The sequence below is a fragment of the Cheilinus undulatus genome, linkage group 4, assembly GCF_018320785.1.
Source record: "Cheilinus undulatus linkage group 4, ASM1832078v1, whole genome shotgun sequence".
Taxonomy (NCBI): domain Eukaryota; kingdom Metazoa; phylum Chordata; class Actinopteri; order Labriformes; family Labridae; genus Cheilinus; species Cheilinus undulatus.
This window is the reverse complement of record NC_054868.1, coordinates 40,005,425-40,026,220: the sequence shown is the minus strand read 5'-3', so window position 1 is coordinate 40,026,220 and position 20,796 is coordinate 40,005,425. Positions and strand designations below refer to the sequence as shown.

General features: G+C 38.5%; 1 protein-coding gene across 3 annotated transcripts in view; it reads right to left on the bottom strand.

Moving 5' to 3' along the window:
• arhgap10 (Rho GTPase activating protein 10) overlaps nucleotides 1–20,796 on the bottom strand; it is a 90,107-nt gene that overhangs the window by 15,330 nt on the left and 53,981 nt on the right. For all 3 annotated transcript variants that reach the window (XM_041785369.1, XM_041785370.1, XM_041785371.1), the window contains exons 17-20: nucleotides 18,172–18,277; nucleotides 14,947–15,106; nucleotides 9,186–9,327; nucleotides 3,039–3,204 (exon numbers count right to left, since the gene is read on the bottom strand). In XM_041785369.1, coding sequence (XP_041641303.1) covers nucleotides 3,039–3,204; nucleotides 9,186–9,327; nucleotides 14,947–15,106; nucleotides 18,172–18,277 — 574 coding nt within the window. The remainder of the gene's footprint in view (nucleotides 1–3,038; nucleotides 3,205–9,185; nucleotides 9,328–14,946; nucleotides 15,107–18,171; nucleotides 18,278–20,796) is intronic.

Below are 20,796 nucleotides of genomic sequence, written 5' to 3'. Positions count from 1 at the left end.
GCTTTACCATCACAATTACAGTGTGTAAAAGTCACATTACAGGGCATGTGATGTCAGTCATGTCAACTAATTTACAATAAAAGTCTGTCTGATGCGACCATCAGAAGTCAGGGAACTGAACACTGTGCATACAGATTCAAAGTGACCCTGCATGTAAAAACTTGGTTCAGGTTCAGATATGGGTTGCGTAAGTTCAAATGTATTCTCGCTTGAATGTAATTTCTTACTTACAACGGAGTTTACGCTCTACTAACATTTAAAATGTTTGTTACACCAGCTGAGATAGGTGTAACGTAGGCTTGAGTTATAACTTAAATATTACACCCATCCTCTACTGGGTGTTAACTCCTCTGTAAAATATGGCTGTCATGGTGATATTTTCAAAAGACAGGATCACTCAGAGCATGACAAGAAGCTGAGGAACTTTGTGGCATTTAGAGTCAGCAGTGCATTTCTGCCATCAACCATTAAATTGAATCATGAAATTTAAATTAAATGATCTACCACTTAATGTTATGTTGTTATTTTAAACTGGCTTAAGGTTTAGGCTGTACACATTGTCAATCACCTATGCAAAATGCCTTGTCATGTTTTGTACACATTCTCAACACTGTTTGAAGATAAATGGCTGTTCACAGAATCTATTTTCAGCTGTTTGAGTGTTAGGAGACAATAACAAATAAGAGGCAGTGCTGTAACAAACCCTAGATTAAAAAATGCTTTTCACCGATTAGTTAGATTAAGCAAAAATGTCATATCTGTGACAATATTTTGCTTAGTTTGGACATAAAGCTTTACTTGTTCAGCTCAATCTTACGTTTCCGTGATGCAACCAAACAGTTAAACAACTTAAGTAATAACTAATTCAACACAGAGTTTAGTGAGGACTTTAAACCATAAATTAAGGCAGGACTTAAGCGCAGCTGGTGCAACATGCTGCTGGTGATATTGCTGCGGTCACAGATACACCAGAACGATGCCCGATGCAGACGCTTGAATTTGCAATAAGTTTATTCCCACAATCAGATGCAACACATTCCAGTGCTTGTTAATGCTATTTTCACATACTGTGCATGGACTTCCTTTGCCTGCAGCACACATGAAGAATGATGGTGTGAGTCATAACCAGCCTATCACAACAAACTTTGGCGTAGTTATGTGTTACTATCACAGGGCTGGTCATGAAGACAAAACTTAACTAGGAACTTCATTGGAAATAATTGTATGATTTATTTAATATGCTACGAGTTACACAATTGGAAGCCATAAGTTTACCGGCTAATTTCTATGAGGAAACATGTGAATGTGAAGCCAAACGAGTAGAAGCACTGCTGGATTTCTGTAGTCAAATACAGGTGCACTTTGAAAATATTAACTTTGGAAAAAGGGAGGAAAAAAGGGACAAAAGCTGATGAAGACCTCAGCAGGTTGAGGTTTGGGACTAATAAAAATACCGTTACACCCCAAGATATAATTGCAGTGGATGAGGACCACATAGCTTACCGAAAGGTACCTGAAAACACTGCTTTAAGTTGGATTTAAACAGAATTTCTAAGATATATTTCCCCTACTTAAAAACCTCAACTTTATCAGTTTCAAAAAAAGTTTTGAGCAGTTTCAACTTGTTCAGTTTTTCATTTTAGCCTTTAGAAGAAAATGCAATAAACAACAATGTTCAAGTTAACAAAAAAAGATGTGCAAATACCGTTTAATTCTGATTGATATTTATGAAGAAAAAAATATCTTACAGCTATGTGCCATTTCTATATGCCATATTATGCCACTTGCTGCACTGTTCCCTGTGCAGCTATGTTTACAGTCAGTAAGTAAGTAAGTGTAGTAAGTGTAACTACAAAGTTAACTTCATTTTCTTCTGTACATTGCACCCCTTAAAGTGGTGCCAATCCAGTTCCTGGTGAGTTCCAGTTTAGCAGCAAACAGTAATTTAAAATGTGGATTCAGTCTGGTTTATTGAGCTGTATGAGCCCAGAAAAGGAACAGATTTACGTATAATTAACAGGTCTGGGTTTCTCAAAATAATAACTTCATGCAGATTTTTTTAAATACAGCCTGTTCACATTTTTCTTCAGGAAGAGATAAAAACTTCATAAATGGAAATAGGGTCAGATCACCCACCTATGATGCATTCAAGGGAACGGGGAAACCTAAAATCTGACTGGTATTAAGCAGATTTCAAACGAAAGCTAAAACTTCTTACCAAATCACTTGCCAATATCTGTTTACAAAGATAAATAAATCATAGATCAATATCAAATTTAAAATCATTGATAGATTTGGCTGATGGGAGCCAGGATGTCATCAAGGGGACGCATTCTGGCGGCTTTTTTTCTGCATCATTCATTACTCAGAGTTTTTATTTAGCGTTTGAGTAGTGCTATCTTTAACAGGACCTGAGTGTCCAACTTATTTCCCTCTCATGGACTGAATATTCTGGAATATTAATACAACTCTGATGAATTCTTTAATCCAAACCAAGTCAAAGCCTGCTGTTATGTGGCTGGTGGACAGTAGTGGGAACAGACACTAAAACACAGTTCATACTAAAATTCAAACCTCAAATGTAGAATCTGTACACATAGATTCCACTAAAATGATAGATCTCTCCAATGATCAAGAGTTGGGCTGAGCAGTCTCTATGTGCAGTGATAATACTCCTGTCAAAAGTCACAAGTTCATCTCCAAAACTGTTAATTTCCACCCAAACACGACATATTCTGCAATTAATATTCAGGATAAATGTTGAATTAACAGACCCATGGATTAATTGGATAACATGCAGTGTACCTGTGATAACTCAACTGTTGAAGTGTTTTGAGAAAAGACTGCAAAGTTTCACCTTGAGATTTAATTATGGATTTAACCATGTGTAACCTAAACACTGTACAGAATCCCCATTTAAATGTAGCTTTATTCATTACTTTCCCTACTATAGGTGTACTTGCTCCAAACCAGTGCCATTCTTTCAGTGGTTCATGGTCACACATTGATTTCGGACTCGGGCATAGTGAAGCACTCACCTGGAGTTGCTGCCTGAGCTGAGGCTGGTTTTAAGCGGTGCGTGGTCACTCCTCTCTGTTGACGTCTCAGAGGCTGAGGCAGATGATGACTGGGATGACACGGACTCGTTGCTGCCCATTGATGTTTCATCTGTAGTTAAACTGGAACCGTCTGCAACCACTGACACTGAGGTAAGAGAAAAAATATTTTGATTAATAGCATATTTACAATGATTCTATCTCCCTGTAAGACTTCAGCCCTATCCTGCTCACTCCTGATCACTAGCCTCCTAAACCAGCTGAATAATTTATCAATACATAAGGCATTGACAGGGGACTTTAAATGAAACTGCTGTCAAAACAGGCGAGACTTACAAACTAAGTCTGTATTTTTCATAAGAATACACTCCTTACTTTAAGACAGGGAGGAAACACAAGGGAGGCTATTTTATTTGAATTTAACTGACAAGTAAAGATCATGCTTTTGGGACAAGGAAGAGGCACCAAAGCAAATGTTAAAATGCGGTTTGTTTGGAGAGTTACCTCTTATTTCCTAGTGGACACGTATCAAAGCATTTAATCTAAAGGCAAATATTTTATCACAACGAATTAATTTGTGCAGCGTTTCTAGCCAATTACAACCAGATGTATTAACATTTATACACTCTATATGGAGACCACATGAACAAACCTAAGTCTCTTTCTCCCCCATCATGTGAGATTTGACCATTAAACAAAAATGGTGGTTTACTGTTAAGTAAATTCATCTTATAGAGTACAGTTTTTCAGAGTCCTGAATTCAAATAAAAATTCCTAATTCAAACAGATATTAGCCTGTTTCCCCTTTTTTATCCATTCCCATTGAGCCCTCAGCAGTGTTTCAAACCACTCTGCCATTCAGCCAGACTAAGCAGCTGTGTCGCGTGCTGAAAGTGACATCAGTGCAAACTTCTAAAGCTTTCATCTTTCTGTATATTTTAAAATCTAGGAAAATTTTTAATAAATCAGGAGCAGAAACTAATTCCATAACTGACATTTTAAAAATGACACTACATCAATAACTCTGTGACAGTATAAGAAGGTTTATTCTAAACACTGAATCTGCAGCAAATTATCACCTGAACCTGCAACTCCACTCAGCCTGACACATCTGCAGGGAGATTTGACACTTTGTGTCACAAGAAGACACTGAAACACCTTTGTTTCTTTTCTACTTTCACATCCTTAAAATCACTTCTATCCACTGAAACAATGCACTTTAAAACCATAATGTAGGACTCATAGAGGTTAAAAAAGGATTATGCCGTTCATCCCTGATAATAAAAATACCCTCAGGTTAAAAGCTGGTGCAAGAGAGGTGAAGAGAGGCAATCTGGTAAGCAGATTTAGACTTCTTTAGTGTTGTGGAGGGGAAGAGATTTGGCTGGACAAGGATCAGAAAAGTTAGATCACCATTAGGGTCACGAGTTCAGGTGATCAGCTCACCGTTTTTTTATAAAGTATCCGTGGAATATGAAGTGGATCTAAGGATTTCAAATTTAACAAGCACACACAACATTGCAGATGCAAAGCACAAGTGAATGAATGAGTAATTTCAGAGACCAGCAGTAAAAGGGTAAATACACTCTAAAGCTAGTTTATCAAGTATGCTTAAAATACAGTAATTGAGTTTATATGACACCAGAACAGTTTTAAAAATAGATCCTTAAAGTTCTGAACTTAAACATTCAATATAAACTAATTAAGAAGAGCTTTTGAAATCTGAATATTTATTTTGGAGGAATTTTGAATGTTACCTCCAGCTGATGGCATCCCAAGAGGCACCGTGGTGATCACATAATAATTTAATGTTGACAATTTTGTTCAAATCTAACTAATAGACAATACATGTGTTACATGAGGCTTGATACATAACAGTTTAATACAGTTCCTGAGGTACAACAAGCTAGGGTTGGGTATCGTTTGTGTTTTTACAATACCGGTGCTAGATCGATAGCATTAAAATGGTGCCGGTACCTAGGAGGATATAAACTAATCAACTTCCTGAAATCTGAACTTTTTAGCCACTTCTGAGTAATATGATACTAAAACTGAAAATTATAATATGTAATGCAACTCATGCCGAGTTCATATTACATTTATTATTTGTATTATAATTGTTTTTGTTAATAATAATAATAATAATAATAATAATAATAATAATAAATGATATTACTATCATTATAATGATAACCATTAGAGGGCTGCATTGGGATTGGGTCCCACCAGGTCCTGCCTGGTCCCGTGGGACCCAACGCAAATCTCGCGGGAGCGGGCAGTTTGAACTTTGCTGCAGGCGGCAAAAAAAAAAAAACACTGCGGGATCAGGATGTGGCCTAGCGACAGGATGATGGAGTCAATAAATGATGTAGAAAAGAAGCTCAAACAAGGTCTTTACAACAGAAAAAGAAAACAAGGCAAGTCTGACAAGTTTTGTTTCTGCAGACAAGCTCTGATGGAATAACAGATTAATATCTACTACTGAATACTAAATGGCAAGACAAGTACAGTTTCATAAATAATAAATTCAACTGAAAAATCGTTTTTTTGTGTTGTGAACGTTAATGTTTATGCTTAGAGTGGCTAAATGAGCTCTCCCTGGTGCTGAAACGCGGCAGATTTGACTGACAGCTGCCGCTCAGAGAGAGAGTGAGGGAGAGAGATGCTCTCTGTTGATGGGCGATTGTACGTGCTTTTCTGCAACTGATTGTTTTTTAAAATCATTTAGATTAATAGGTTTTTTGCACTCACATGATCTTCTTGGCCCGTTTTTGCACAAGGCACTGTTTTTCATTTTTGATGTATTCCGGGACACTTTTGTTTCCCCTTTACCGCCGGAACAACACCTGGTCTGAATCTCTATTAATGGCCTATAAAATGAAGTGTTTTCTCCTGCGGGACGAGAGAAGACACAGAATCAATGCATCTCTATTACTGTGCGGGCATGAATTCTCAGGGTTTTGCAGGTGCGGGTGGGAGTGAATATACACATTGCAGATGCGGGCAGGAATGAAACACACACATTGGGAGTGCGGGCGGTAATGGTAAAAAATTCAGCGGGAGCGGGATGAAGAAAACAGTCCCGCGCAGGGTTTAATAACCATGATCATTGTAACAGTGATCATTGTTTCACCTTTAAACATCATTCTTACTTTTATAATCATTACTAGAACTGTTTCATTGAATCCAAGAGCAATTCTGCTTCACTGCTTTATTTATTAATAATAAATCAACACTGGTCTTTATCTTAATAGGGTATAAATTTTATTATAGCATAAATAATTAACACAGGTCTATTACAATAGGCCACAATGGAGGGTGTGGTCTTGAGATAACTTTGGTTATGAATTGGTGCTATGCAAACAAAAAAATGATTGACTGATTGATACACATTACACGTGGGATTATAGCCTGCACTCACAGATGTAAATGACTTTTGGCACGCTGATTAGGAGTTTAAGCAATAATGTCCCTGCTGTTATGATGCATCGTTGAGGGATTAGAGTGACAGGCTAAAAAAACAAATGTTGACGTTACAGCAGATGAACATCAGCAACCCAATGACAGTTGTTAACATCAAGTTAGCACATCATTCATCATTATGTTTAAATAGATAAATAATACAGTATAAACGCTCAGTTAGCAGTACATTAGGTACACCCAGCTCAAACAAATTTGTGTTTAACAAATCAGTTGTCCCGTTTTCTTCAAACATCATCATGTTAGTAGTGATGATAAGTCAGGCAGTCTGTGATGCAGTCTGTCCAGTCTGCTGATCAAGCCACAGCACAAATTCATGGCTCTATGATCGCCTAATCTGACACAGTGTCCAACTTAACAGGCAAAAATATATAGCAGATTTGACGTCAACATTAATTTATCTATTAAAATGATATCTGCGTGATGTAGATGTGTCAGACAAGCCTGACTGGAAAAAAAAATCCAGAAATATTGTGTATTTGCAATAGAAAAAGTCAGTAAAAGATTAAGTAAAAAAACATTTGTAAATTAAACCTGAGAAGTAATCTAATGTAAAATACGATAACATGTTAGTTTTGATATCTCTTTTAGTTCAATGTCATCACTCGCAGAGTGCTATTTGCTGCAAAACTCTACCCTAAAATGTGAAGTACAAGATGCTCTTTAAACCCCTACAAATGCAGCCACCCATTACCCACTCGCCACAATCTGATGCATTTTATCATCATCAACCTTTCTTTAAATCTAGATGACCATTATAGTTTAGGATTATAATTTTTGGCACAAATTATAAGATTTTGTTATTGATTTCTTCAAAATATTCAAATATTTACAAAAAGAAAAAAAAAAAAGAAAAAAAAAGTCCTAGCGCTTTTTTTGTGTTGGCTCTATTTGTGCCATTATTCAAAGCAGTTCCTGTCTGCAGAGACATAGAGGAACACATTACAGGCTCTTTCTCTCTCTATTATGAGCTATTCAGGCTGTCCCCTCAGAGTTGAGACGTGCAGTTTGACAAAGTATGATATGATTAAGATGCAGCCTGCCATTGGTTGTCGCAGCCTGTCACAAAATGCCTGAAGAATCTCAACCTTTTTTAGTTATAGACAATCTGGACTATCATAATATGTGTGCTGCAAAGATGTCAGACAAATGTGTCAAAAGTTACATGACAAGAAAGACCAAGTTAAAGAAGAAAACAGAAACTGAATCTCATATAACTTCATACAAATCACACCCAGATAAACATCTTCGTTTAGTTCCTACAGGCCTTGTCTACCAGGAGAATAAATCACGACTCTCTAACAAACCTACAATAGAAACTATCCCTATCATTATCTACGTTAAACCAATTCACGCTCATTTGGTATTTGAGTGTATAAAATACTCATTAACCCTATTTTAGGAGCCAAAATGTCCTCTCTTTTTGGGCCATATTTATTCTTAACTTTCCAACTGGCAAATAACTATAATGTCTCTTAATTATCTTTGGCTAGCCCTGATTGGTTGCTGTCACAAAGAAAACACTAGAAGAAGAAATTGCAGCATTGTGATTGGCCGACAGGCTAGAAGGTAGTTGTCGTCTTTTACAGCTAACAAGACTGCTAAGTTTTATATCATAAAAGTATTAAGATATAGTCATATTATCATGGATTTAGCAATGTGGATTTGTTGTATCAGAACTCTGGATAAACATTGCTCTTTGGGCCTGGATTTAAAATATTCCAGAAGGGATGGAAATGCCTGAATCTGCCCGTAGATCAGCAAAAAGGTAAGCCACCAATCACTCCATAGAGATCCTTCTAACAATTCCAGAGATATGATAAACAACGCATGGCTACCACTTGGGACTTCCAGCAATGCCAAGTGGTTCAGTATATTTAAGACCCCAGAAAGTCACCCAAGTTTCAGACTTGCTAGAAAAGCTTCCACAAGGATAGTATCAATGGAACGGCAAAACGGCAACCTCAAAGAGGGAGAAAAGGTAAGAGGCTACAATACATGGCTTTTATAGTTTTTATAAACGGTGCCATTTCATCTCATATATGACAACGCAACAGAGGAGAGCAACTAGGAGACTGTGGGTCTGGACTTCACAACTATCAGCATCGACAATAAAAGTTTGCAGACGCAACACTTTGAAGACACCTGCTACTAAAAGAGCAACATAGCTGTACAGAAATGGCACACTGCAGACTTAACAATAGAAAACATCAAACGCAGAGACAGCTAAAATAATTTATTTTCCCTCAACAGATTGTGTCTTACGTATTAGTGCAACTTAAACCAGGGATTTTACGGAACACGTTTACGTAAACAAAGGGGCTAAGAAGGAAGATGTTGCCCTTAAAGTGGCCAAAATTTGAGAAAAGTTAAGCACAGAAAGAGAAATATTTTCAAATATTCAAACAAGCTTCTACTGAATGTTAAATTAGAACAACCCTTAAGAGCAGGATGACTCATCCACATTTCTTTCTACTTTTTTTTTATTTTTTTTTAAAAGGCTACTTTGAAGAACCGTTTAGATAGATGGTCCAAATACTGGCCTCTTCAGCTGACAATCAATACAAGACACATGATCAATCTATGTTGAACACATAGAAAATACATGCTACAGAGGTGTGAAAATATACAGATGTGCAGATGTCTTACCATTCTGAATGTCTAGGGCTTGTGGATTGTAGACAGCCAGGGGCCGATTCTGTCGACTCAGCTTCTTGGACTGCCTTGTGGGGGCGGAGAATACTGGGGCAGCAGGTGAAAGAGGGCATGACTCTGGAGCATCTGCAAAGATCTGAATACACAATTTGAATGAGTGTCCACCAAAACCAAAAGCAGAGTGCAGAAAACTCAGAGAGTTGAGCAGTAACAGCCGCAGTATGTCCTCGACTGACCTCACTTAGTGAACTGGTTTTAAAAAGCTTACATAGTGATAGATGAATGGAAAAAGGCCATTTGCAGCCACAGCATGTAACCAAGGGAGTGCCGAGCAGCTCATTGATTGGACCCTAAAAATCTGCATGTGAGAAGATTTTAGTTTGAGCCAAACTAAACATGAGCAAACTCCACATGTAACACATTCAAAAGCTATCCAGAAATCTGGGGTCTAAGTAAAGGTGACATTCCTCCTTGGAGAAATTGACCCACTCTCCAAAGAGTGGAGAGTAAAATAAACAGGGTTTGGACTGGAGCAGGGCTGGCCAACTTTTGCAGCCTGTTTACACCGGGCCGTGTTTACATATAAACTTCAGATGTTGAGTTAAAAGAGAATAGGGCTGCAGAGGAGGAGGAGGAAGTCTCAGCAGAGCCTCAGAAAGGATCACAGACGAAGAGAGGAGAGGAGAGGAGGGAGGTGGGGTAGAGAAGGGAAGAGAGAGAGAGAGAGAAAAGTGGCAGAGAAAGTGAGGGAGAGTGTGAACAGGAGAGGCAGACAGAGGAGGGGGGCATGAGAAAGAGAGAGAGAAAGTTTTCTAGGAGAGAGTCAGATAGAAAAAGTGAGAAATCTGATATGGCTGAGAGTTTTCTGCTGCCTGGCTCTCTCCCTCTCGCCTCTCTGTGCAGATGGAGGTGAATGTAAAACAGAGTCTACTGTTGGTATCTGGGGGTATCAACAGTCTAGAGTGGGACTAAGCTGCAAGGGAAGTTAATGCCTGTCTGTCTGCTCAACTTTTCCCCTGCTCTAACACGCTGTACTTTTCAAAAATGCTCTTGCTGCATTCTAACACTACATCCTTTATCACCTGGACGCTGCTGGATACCTCTGGGTAGTCTCAGACATTCACACTATACATTGTGCTCCTGCTGCTGCTGGTGTTGTTTTAGCACATTTGTGTACCCTGTCAGTGTTCATCAGGCATCTGTATTTTCTCATACCCTCGTTTTAGTTTTGAGAGCGTGGCTACAGATGTTCATCTTCTTCCATTTAATGAAAAATCATCACTTAAAGCTCTTGGATTCATCTGATTCCATGCAGAGTGCAGTTCTGCTCCAAACAGATTAAAAACTAATCTCAACCCTTTATTCCCTTTTGACACACACAATTATCCCCCTGTGAGGATTGGCGCTGATTAATGACATTCTGGGGAGATTACATGATCCCATGACCTACAGGTTATGAAACAAGTCCTTACCAAAATAAACATATTTAAACAGACAAAGGAGCTTCCAAATAGAATAAGATGTATATGATAATCTGCAGGAATTACAAACCAAGGGAGAATGAAGGGAATATCATGTATTAAACCTAGTAAGAGCACTTGGAGCTCCCCCTATTGGCTAGATCAAGAAATTCTACATCTTAAACTTTTAACAGCTCTGTTTTTTTTTCTTTAAATTACTGTGGGTCCGTAATGTTCTCAAATGGTTTAAGTTTGTACAAGTCTCACTCTCTAGAAAGCTTATTCTGCTTATTATTATTACTTAAAAAGAAAAAAAAAACACAATATGCAAATACCCCCAAAATACTACAAAGAACTTGTGAAATAGTGTTTGATCTAGCAAGCAAGCAGCTTTATTTATATAGCACATTTCATTACAGCAAAGCTCAATATGCTTTACAGAGAGGGTTTAAAAACATCAACAATTCCACAATCATAAAAAACCCTTTAGAAGGCTTGTGAATAATCAAATTAAACAATTGAAAGCATAAAAGGAAAGAAAAAGGGCACATGGATCACATAAACATACAGAGAAGTTATTCGTATGCTTTGGAGAACAGATATGTTTTTAGTTTACTTTTAAAGAAAGAAACAGTTTTGATAGATCTCAGGTCTGCAGGGAAGCTGTTCCAGAGAAAAGGACCGCAGTAACCGAAGGCCCCCTCAGCAGCCTTCGTTCTGATTCTAGGTATTGCTGAAACACCTTCACCTGAGGACCTGAGGGGTCGGGTTGGTTTAGAAACTGTGAGCAGGTCGGAAATGTATGCAGGGGTTGAACCATGGAAAGCTTTATGGACTAGAAGGAGGATTTTAAAAATGATTCTGAATTGTATAGGGAGCCAACGAAGTGTTCTGAGGACCAGAGTGATATGATCATATTTCCCGGTGCATGTTAGGACTCTGGCAGCTGCGTTTTGAATTTACTGTAGCTTACTAACTGATTGTCTTGGTAGTCCAGCATATAGTGCATTACAGTAATCTAACCTGGTGGAATTTTTCTGCATCATTTTGGGTGATGAATGATCTGACTTTGGATATATTTTTCAAATGCTAAAATGATGTTTAGGTGATACTGGATATGTGGTTTTCAAGGTTGAGATCTAAGTCCAAAATGATGCCAAGATTTCTGACGTGCTAACTATGGATATTGAATCTAGATGCAATTGAAGTTGTGTTCTTTGGTTTTTGGGGCCAGCAATAAGTATTTCAGTTTTATCTGGGTTAAGTTTTAGGAAACTGTTTGCCATCCAACTGTTAACATCCCGTATGCAATGTAGATGTTTATTTACTGAACTAAAATCACCAGAAGAAAAAGAAATGTACAGTTGTGTGTCATCAGCATATGAGTGGTATGATATATTGTGTTTATTAATGATATCTTGGAGTGGGAGCATATATAAGTTAAAGAGTAATGGCCCAAGGATTGAGCCCTGTGGAACACCAGAGAAGACATGTCTTTCAACACATTTAAAATTACCAATTGAAACAAAGAACTTTCTGTTTTGCAGGCAGGATGAGAACCACATGAGGACAGGACCAGATAAGCCATGGCCATGGAGTCTATGGATGAGAATTTTATGATGTACAGTATCGAAGGCAGCTGTGAGATCCAGCAGGACAAAGATTTAAGTTTTTTGAGTGTCCCTGTTTATCCTGAGGTCATTGATTACCTTTACAAGTGCTGTTTCTGTACTGTGGTTGGTTCTAAAGCCAGACTGGTATTTGTCATGTACATTGTTGGTTAAGAGATAATGGTTGACTTGGTTGAAAACAACTTTTTCCAGAATTTTGCTAATGAAAGGAAGGTTGGAGATAGGTCTTTATTCATTGATGATTAATGGATCTAAGTTGCTTTTCTTTAAAACAGGAGTTATGAGAGCACATTTAAGAGCAGCAGGGCATATGCCAGTCTGCAGAGAGCTATTGATAATGTTGACCATATGATTTATTAGACAATGGAAGACAACTTTAAACAATTTGGTGGGAAATGGATCAAGAGAGCAGGTGTTGGACTTAAGACTTAGATTTTGTGAATTTACCAGAGAGAAAGTGTGCATTGAGCCAATGGAAGTAAAATTATTTCGAGGTGAGAAAGGATCAGGTGAGTTCCAGTGAGAATTTAAGATATCACCTCAAGACAGGAAACTTTCACATGAAAGAAGATGGCAATGACCTAAGACTGATTTTAAAGTGGACCACTTGGAGTCTGGTCTGGGGGTGTTAGGATGTACAAGAACTTGTAGAGATTTGGGGGAGGGTTGCACTCAACTAATACCATTATTTGTTGTGGCAATAATAATTTAATAATGTCAGTGATCAGTACATACCAGGATCTTTTTTCAATGCCAGTATGTACTATTTACAAACAAGATGTTTGAAGAAATGAACAAATACCACATTTTCAAAATTTCTAATAAATAAGGAAACTTTGAATATGCAAAAAACTTCATATGAAAGATGGATGTGGTGAGTTAGCACAACCTAGGAAAGTAGTTCCAAACCTGGGGTCTGGGCACCCCAAGGGGGGCACCAAAGATTTTAAAAGGGACCTGTCTGCCCTGATGTTGTCAAAATTAGATGTGCATAGATATTTTTTTAAACCTGGATCAGAAACATACTGTATTGGGGCCAACCTAAAGAATGAAAAAATGATTCATAACTCTGTTAATTTTTGTGGAAAAAGAAAATAAATCAATACTTTTGGAAATGTGTCAATTTTGAGATGATAACGTTGTGTATTTACAATAAATCAAACTCAGAATTTACAAGTTTAAAAAGTCTTATTTCTTGACACTAGAAATTAAAAAATGTCAAGTTTTAAAAATTGTACATTTACAAAAGTGTACAGTAGAAATCCAAACTGTAAATGGTGGTTGGATTTTCAACTTTATGGTCTAAAAAAATCCTGTTTTAGTTCATGTACATTTAAAATACAAAATTCTCGAATATTCACAACTTTTTAAAATTGAGAATTTCAAATTTTTCTTGAAAATTATCAGATCGTCTTTATTAAAATTGCTTTCTAGCGTGGCCCTGATTTACTGTCATAATAATGGACAGTTTTTACGCAGGTGTTTTGTCAAGAACAAGCATATGTTGGCCTATTATTATGGGACTTTGTCAAAGAAAACAATTAAAATTTAAGTAATTTTTTCCAAGTGGGTCATGTGGGGGCTTAACTTTTCTCAGATATGAGTTGGGTGGGGGGGCCCAAGGAAAAAAGGTTGGGAACCACAGGCCTAGGGTACTGTCCAGTCAGGTAGTAGGATTGCCATGAGCCCCTAGTTGCTGTGGGTGTGCCCAGGCCCTGAAAACCGCTGGCAGTCTCTGTGCCTATTAACAGGAGTGAAAGGGCACTAACAAAAAAGATGCTGTTGAGCTTGACTCTGCACCCTCCCTCAAGCCCCAGGCTGTCACGTCCCATGATGAATCCTTAGCGCCTGTATGCCTGCTATCACTGTTGATTACTGTTAGATGTTAAATGAATACCACATTTTAATAGTTAATAAACTAAGGAAACATATAAAGATGCTGTATTTTTATTTTTTGACATTTTCCATCCTAACTTAAGGAGAATTTAAGAAATTTTGCAAAAGCGTGGCTTTGACCGAGGTCAACTGTCACAGGAGTTCATAGTATGGAAAAGTTTGCAAGCTCATGCTTTTAGAGGACTCTGAGGCAAAGAAAAGGTAGGGTTTTCTTGTGCATACAGTATACACATATCTAAACAGTCTTAACAAACAGAACCCACAGAAAAGTAGAGCATTGTATCATCCCTAATTGAGGTACAGCACAGTGTGTGCACCTCCTGCCAACGGAAACTGCCAACTCAAAACTTCAGAACAAAACACAGAACTTCAAAAAAGCCCTTTGTGCCAAGAAATCTGCACATAAACACATACTAATTTCTGCTTTGCTTGCACTTTTGATATCCTTTAGTATCAGGTAATTGCATGTGGTGGCCAGGTCGGTAAACACAACGGTGCTTTGTGCAGTAAACTGATGTCATGTTACCTAATTCTGGTATCTTCTATTATGATATGATCTTGTGGTGGAAAATGACAAGTTAAACAGACATTTTGTTCAAAACATGGTATCAATGATAATAAAAAGAGAAAGACCCTATTTATCTCCTATTAAAGATATTAAAGTTGCTCCTGCATTTGAAGAACGTAAACAGAAGAAATTCCCTGTTTAGATAGGATGTTAGATTTTCTGATAGTGCATCTATACAGTCTAATCCATCTGTCTGTTACCTTTTCATGGTGTTCGATGAGGATCTCAACCACGATGTTCTGGAACTTTAGATCCATGATGGCAGCGACAGTCTCCTCCTGTGGCCTCATTAATGTTGGTCCAAACACCACGCCCAGGTTTGCTACGGTCATCAGATTCTGTTTACTGTGAGCCGCCACGCTGAGGAGGACAAAAAGTAGCATCATACACATTTCACTGTTTGAATCTTTTATTTTTTTTAAAGAGAGTTAGACCGGTGAGAAACAGAAAGCCCATTTTTGATGTTGTTGTAAATATTTAACCAGCTCCCACTGAACTCTTGAAAGAAACATAGAACAAACACAACCAAAGAGAAACTGTGTAAAACTGTATTACTGTTACTGAAATGTGATGCTTTCAAAAGAAAAAAAGGTTGAGTTTATAAAAGGAAAAGGTAAATATAAACACAGCCAAGAGTATGATGCCAAAAACAGTGTCAGGTATCAACCACAGCTTTGCTACTGTTTTCACATACAGGATAGGTTTCCCCCTAGAACACAGTTCAGAAAAATCTCATTTCACTCTCTATTCAGTCAGTCAATGACAGCCTAAACAGTGAAATAATCATTTGATACTTATCTATTTTAGTTTAACATTCATGCCTTAAAAAATGCTCCTAGTTTTATTATATTATCAGAGATATTTATGGCAAGGCAGCCTAACCCTGCTGAATAAAAACCTTAATATCTTTGCTGTTTTCCTATGATGTAAAACTTGGCAGTGAGCAAGCACATCAACAGCCAAAATGTTCCTAAAAAATGCAGTAACAGTGTTCCCCACACATTTACAGCCACCCAAGTATATTTTCCAACCAAAATTCAAGAAATAAAATGAAATACACAATGTGGACAAAAGTATTTGGCCTCACCTGTTAATTATTGGATTCAGGTGTTTCAATCAGACCTTTTGCCACAGGTGTATATAATCAAGCAGCTAGCCATGCAGTCTCCATTTGCAAACATCTGTGGTACAAAGTGGGTTGTTCTGAAGAGTTCAATGACTTCAAGCATGGTACTATGGTGAATACCATTTTTGCAATAAGACAGCTGTAAAATTTAATCCCTGCTGGATATTCCACAGTCCGCTGTAAGTGATATTACTGAAAGTGGAAGTGTTTAGGGAACACAGCAACTCAGCCATGAAGTGGAAGACCATGAAAATCACAGAGCAGGTTTAATGACTGCTAAGGTGCATGGTTCGTAAGTTGCCAACGTTCTGCTGAATCCATAGCTGAAGAGTTCTAAGCACAAAAACTGTGTTGCGGAGCTTCATGGAATGGGTTTCCATGGCCGAGCAGCAGCATGCGAGCCACACATCACCAAGTGCAATGCCAAGCATCGGGTGGAATGGTGTAAAGCACACCAACACTGGACTGTGTGGAGAAGTGGAAACGTGTCCTGTGTAGTGATGAATCTTGCCTCACCCTTTGGCAGTCAGATGGTTGAGTCTGGGTTTGGTGGATGCTGAGAGAACATTACCTGTCTGACTGCACTGTGCAAACTCCAGTGAAGGGCAGTTTTAATGTTCCAGCATACCAAGACATTTTGAACAATGCTATGCTTCCAACTTCATGGCAACAGTTTGGGGGAGACCCTCTTCTATTCCAACATGACTGTGCCCCAGTGCACAAAGCAAGGACTATAAAGACATGGTTTGATGAGCTTGGTGTGGAAGAACTTGACTGGCCCGTACAGAGCTATGACCTCAACCCCAGTGAGAGATTGTGAACCAGGCTTTTTCGTCCAACATCAGTGCCTGACCTCATTATTGCTCGACAGAATGAATGGGCGCAAATTCCCACAGCAACACAGCACAATTTTATGGAAAGATTTTCTAGAAGAGTTGAGGCTGTTACAGCTGCAAAACTCCATATTAAAGTACTTTTATATGAATACAATGTCGTTACAGTCCCTGGTGGTGTAGTTGTTAGGTTGGACAAACACTTTTGTCCAGAATGTGTATGTCCCATATTAGGACACACAGTGGGAAACAAATTTTCTAACATGAAGATTTCTACTTATTTCACAACTTAACAGCGATGACAACATAAATGGTCGACATACAAAGAAATACAATAATAAGTTGCAAGTGCAACAAAATGTCCAAATTTTGAAACAGTGACTCTACTGATCACTTCTATGGCATGCTAATGATATATGAAGTGAAGATATTATAAGTTGATTAGATGTTTTTGTGATCTTTTATTGTAATGAGCTGCCTGAAGTGACTCTAACTTTCTCACTGAAAGTGAAGTGAAGAATGTGCCCTGACTTGAGGAAAAAGTTGTACGGGCAGGTGAAGAGATTTCACACTGAAAATGTGATGATATGCGGTGTGTCTGCAGAGAGACAGTTTAAATAGCTTCAAAGGATGCCTTTGAAGACAAAAACATTGGTGACAACTCACATTTATAACATCTCTGAAACCATTTCAGATAGCAGTGTGAAATTCTGGCTCTGCTTCCTTCCCCTGCAGGACATGCACACACGCCAACTTCAGAAAAATATTCGAGTCTCTCCAGTCTGGAGAATTTCACGCTGGATAATCCAAATTCAATTTCAATAGCGCTGCCTTTTTACCAGAGCCTGATTCTGCAGCGGGTTTCTATGAAATAAGATCCACCAGACTTTCACTGCCTCAGGGAAGAGGGATTATTTACTTATCTTCAATTTGCTCATATTTAGTTTATAAAAAGCTTGCTGAGGTAAAACCTTGTAATGTTAGCTAACATTATTTCTAAAATCTTTCCCCCTATCTAATCTCACAAACGGAATGATGCACAATAGCTCTCCATCCAAGGGTGTGTGGAGTAATCTTGAGGGAGAGCTTAATTTAAGAGGTCCATTTCATTTCACCACACTGGTGGGCTGCAGGACAGCATGCTGAACAGGTATGCTACACCATCCTTCTTCAACAGCTTTAAATTTAAACCAAAATGACCCCAGAAAAGGCAAAAGAGAAAGAATGTTAATGCGCCAGCAGCATCAATTTTCTTACCCAGCAGTGAGTGAGTAGACAGAGAGGAGATGGAGTGACAGCAGGGAAGGGGGAGTGAAGAGAGTGGGAGTGAAGAAGAGAGAGAGAAAAAGCATGTGGAGTGAGAATGAGGAGACAGACAGGAAGAGAGAAAACTGAGAGAGAGAAAGAGAGAGAGAGAGGTGGGTGGAGATTGGGTGAACTATGACCAAGGATCTCTGAACACTCACTTGGCCAGATGCTTCATAAGCAGCCCGAGGACTTGTCGATTCCTTTCTGGTAGTTTGTGGACCAGGCAGTGGACGGCTTGGATGCGAGACTCTGGACTACCGCCCTCTGTTCAAACACAGAAGCAGCCATGCACTCACATTAAACTACAAGGATTTCAATGTGCTGCTCGGATGGCAGAGAGCCAACATAGCTGAGATTGAATACTGTACAACATTAGCAAATATCACGTTGAAGAGATCTGATAATAAACTGCATACACCACCTTTAATTTGAGAAGAGCAAAATCAAAGTTAAAGGTAAAGAAATGCACACAAAAAAACAAGATTCAATGAAAGATCTGAGCCCTCTATCAATACAAAAAAAGTCTTTAAAAAACGATGTGGAAACAATGCAGAAAATTAAAGTTTAATGGACCTTTAAGGACACAATGAATGAATGAATGAGGCTTTCACCCTCAAGTACAAAGTTAAGAAGAGGATACATCCCAGTTTAGGGAAGTGAAGAAGAGCAGTGATAGTGATATATGGTTGTAAGCCTCCCAGAATTTGGCAGCAGGGACCACTATGCTGGCGAAAGAGATAGCTTTACGTTACTGTCGCTACCGTATAAAAGGGTTGTGTTAAAACCCCCCAGATCATCTCTTAAACATTTCCTCACACATGGGCATCTGACCGCCCACGCACAGACACACACACAGACGCACAAAATATCATTACTATGGGAACGACAAGGATTTAAACGTGGAAAAAAGCCTCTTATGGATGCTGTCATCCGTCAAAAAAAAATTCATTGCTAATCCATTTTTTCCCCCTCGTTATGAGGGCATTGCAAGCGCCTGATAAAAATGTCAACCTGATCCAATTATAGCACTTGTTGTAATAAGATTCAAGTTTGGCTCGCTTTGAAAACATTTCATATACAAATGAGGTTATGTGGGCGGGAAAGAGAAGCTTCTCCTTGCTGTTCAAGGTCACACTCACAGGACCCTTAAGGGCAGGAAAATGACAGCACATTAGTCACTTTTAACCTCTTAACTTCCCATCTGTTAAAACTGGTAGAAATTAGTAATATGAGCAAAGTGTTGCAAAAAAGTTGAAGTATCACACATTATTTTCTAAGAAAAGGCAGTGCTTTTTATCTGCTGGATTCACAAGACACTAACAAGTTTATTACAATTTCTCACAAGAAAAGCAAGCAGAGTTCTGTCTGATAAACTGCTGCTTATTATCTGATATACTGCTGTTGCTGAATTTGGCTAAAAGATCCAGAAAACTTCAGCAAAAAATAGGTAAATTATTTTTGGATCTCTCAGTTTAATGCTGTCAAATAAATTTTAAGGCCCTTTTTGCCCTTATTGATAAACAGCTGAAGAGAGAAAGAAAATGTAGCAAAGAGACAGTGGGGCTGACATCATACAGAACATGGACGTAGTCTCAGTGATGTCACCCACTTGTTTCTAAAGTGCCATTTTGAAGCCCAACAATTAAGTTTACCAGTTTGGAAATGCAATCTCCTCCAAACTTTTAATGACTCTAGAAAAAGGCAGAAAGTTAAAGGGGACATATTTTACCCTTTTAAGACAAGTTTATATTGTTCTCAGAGGTCCCCAAAACATACCTGTGGAGTTTATTGATGAAAAAACACTCTGGTATTGGATTTTTGCATGTCTAAAAACCCCTCTGTTTCAGCCCTTCTCAGAACGAGCAGTGTCTGTGTCTGTGGCTTTAAATGGTAATTAGCTGTCTGACAAAGGCGCCTCTCCTCTAAAAAGCTTCTCCAGTTCTAAAGTGACCCAGGCCAGAGCTAGAATCCAAAGCCTCCCTAGACCATCCACATCCTAATGATCTGGGTGGCCACCTGAGAGTCATTCGCAGCTGAGTCAACTCAGTCACCTGAGAGTCAACAGAAGGTCGTTGACTCAGTTTCACCTGAGGCCATGTCCTCCTGGGACTCTTCAGGTTTGCCAAGGCTGCATTATGTTCAGTCCTGTGATCCAGCCTGAAAGTGTTTGGATTGGATTCCTTTGAGGACAGCAACATTAGGATACTGGCCAGAGAAGATTGCTGGTTTGAGAGCAGTGTCAAGAAAGCCATTTATGTCAAGCTGGATCTTTGAACTGAGGTGGCAGACTAAGACATTTCTTATCCCCTACATATAACAGCCTTGGATTCCTTTTGTCAACAATCCATATAATGCTTTTACGCTGGATCAAAGGACACAGCATCATGCAGCCCTGGCAACCAGGAACCTGACTTCTGTAAGGAGCCATAGGGCATTCTTAGCCATCATATACTGGTAGAAAGATCCTGATCCTGTCAAGAAATCAATGGACTATGTAAACACCCATACGTGCAATTAAACTGACCTTTCATTTCTGATAGTTTTGCAATGTTGCACCCATTTTCTGCTATACTAATTGTCTGTAATGCTTTCTTCTTCTTTTGTTAGTTCTGTATTCATTTCAGTGTGTTTTTTATACTTGTCTACTGCCATAAAAGTTAATAAAAAACTGAATTACGTGAAAAAATGTTATGCACTGACATGCCCATATCTATTATAAATCGATCGCCCAAGCTCACCCTGTAACAGGGATCTCTAATCCTAGACCAGGCCAACCTCCATGG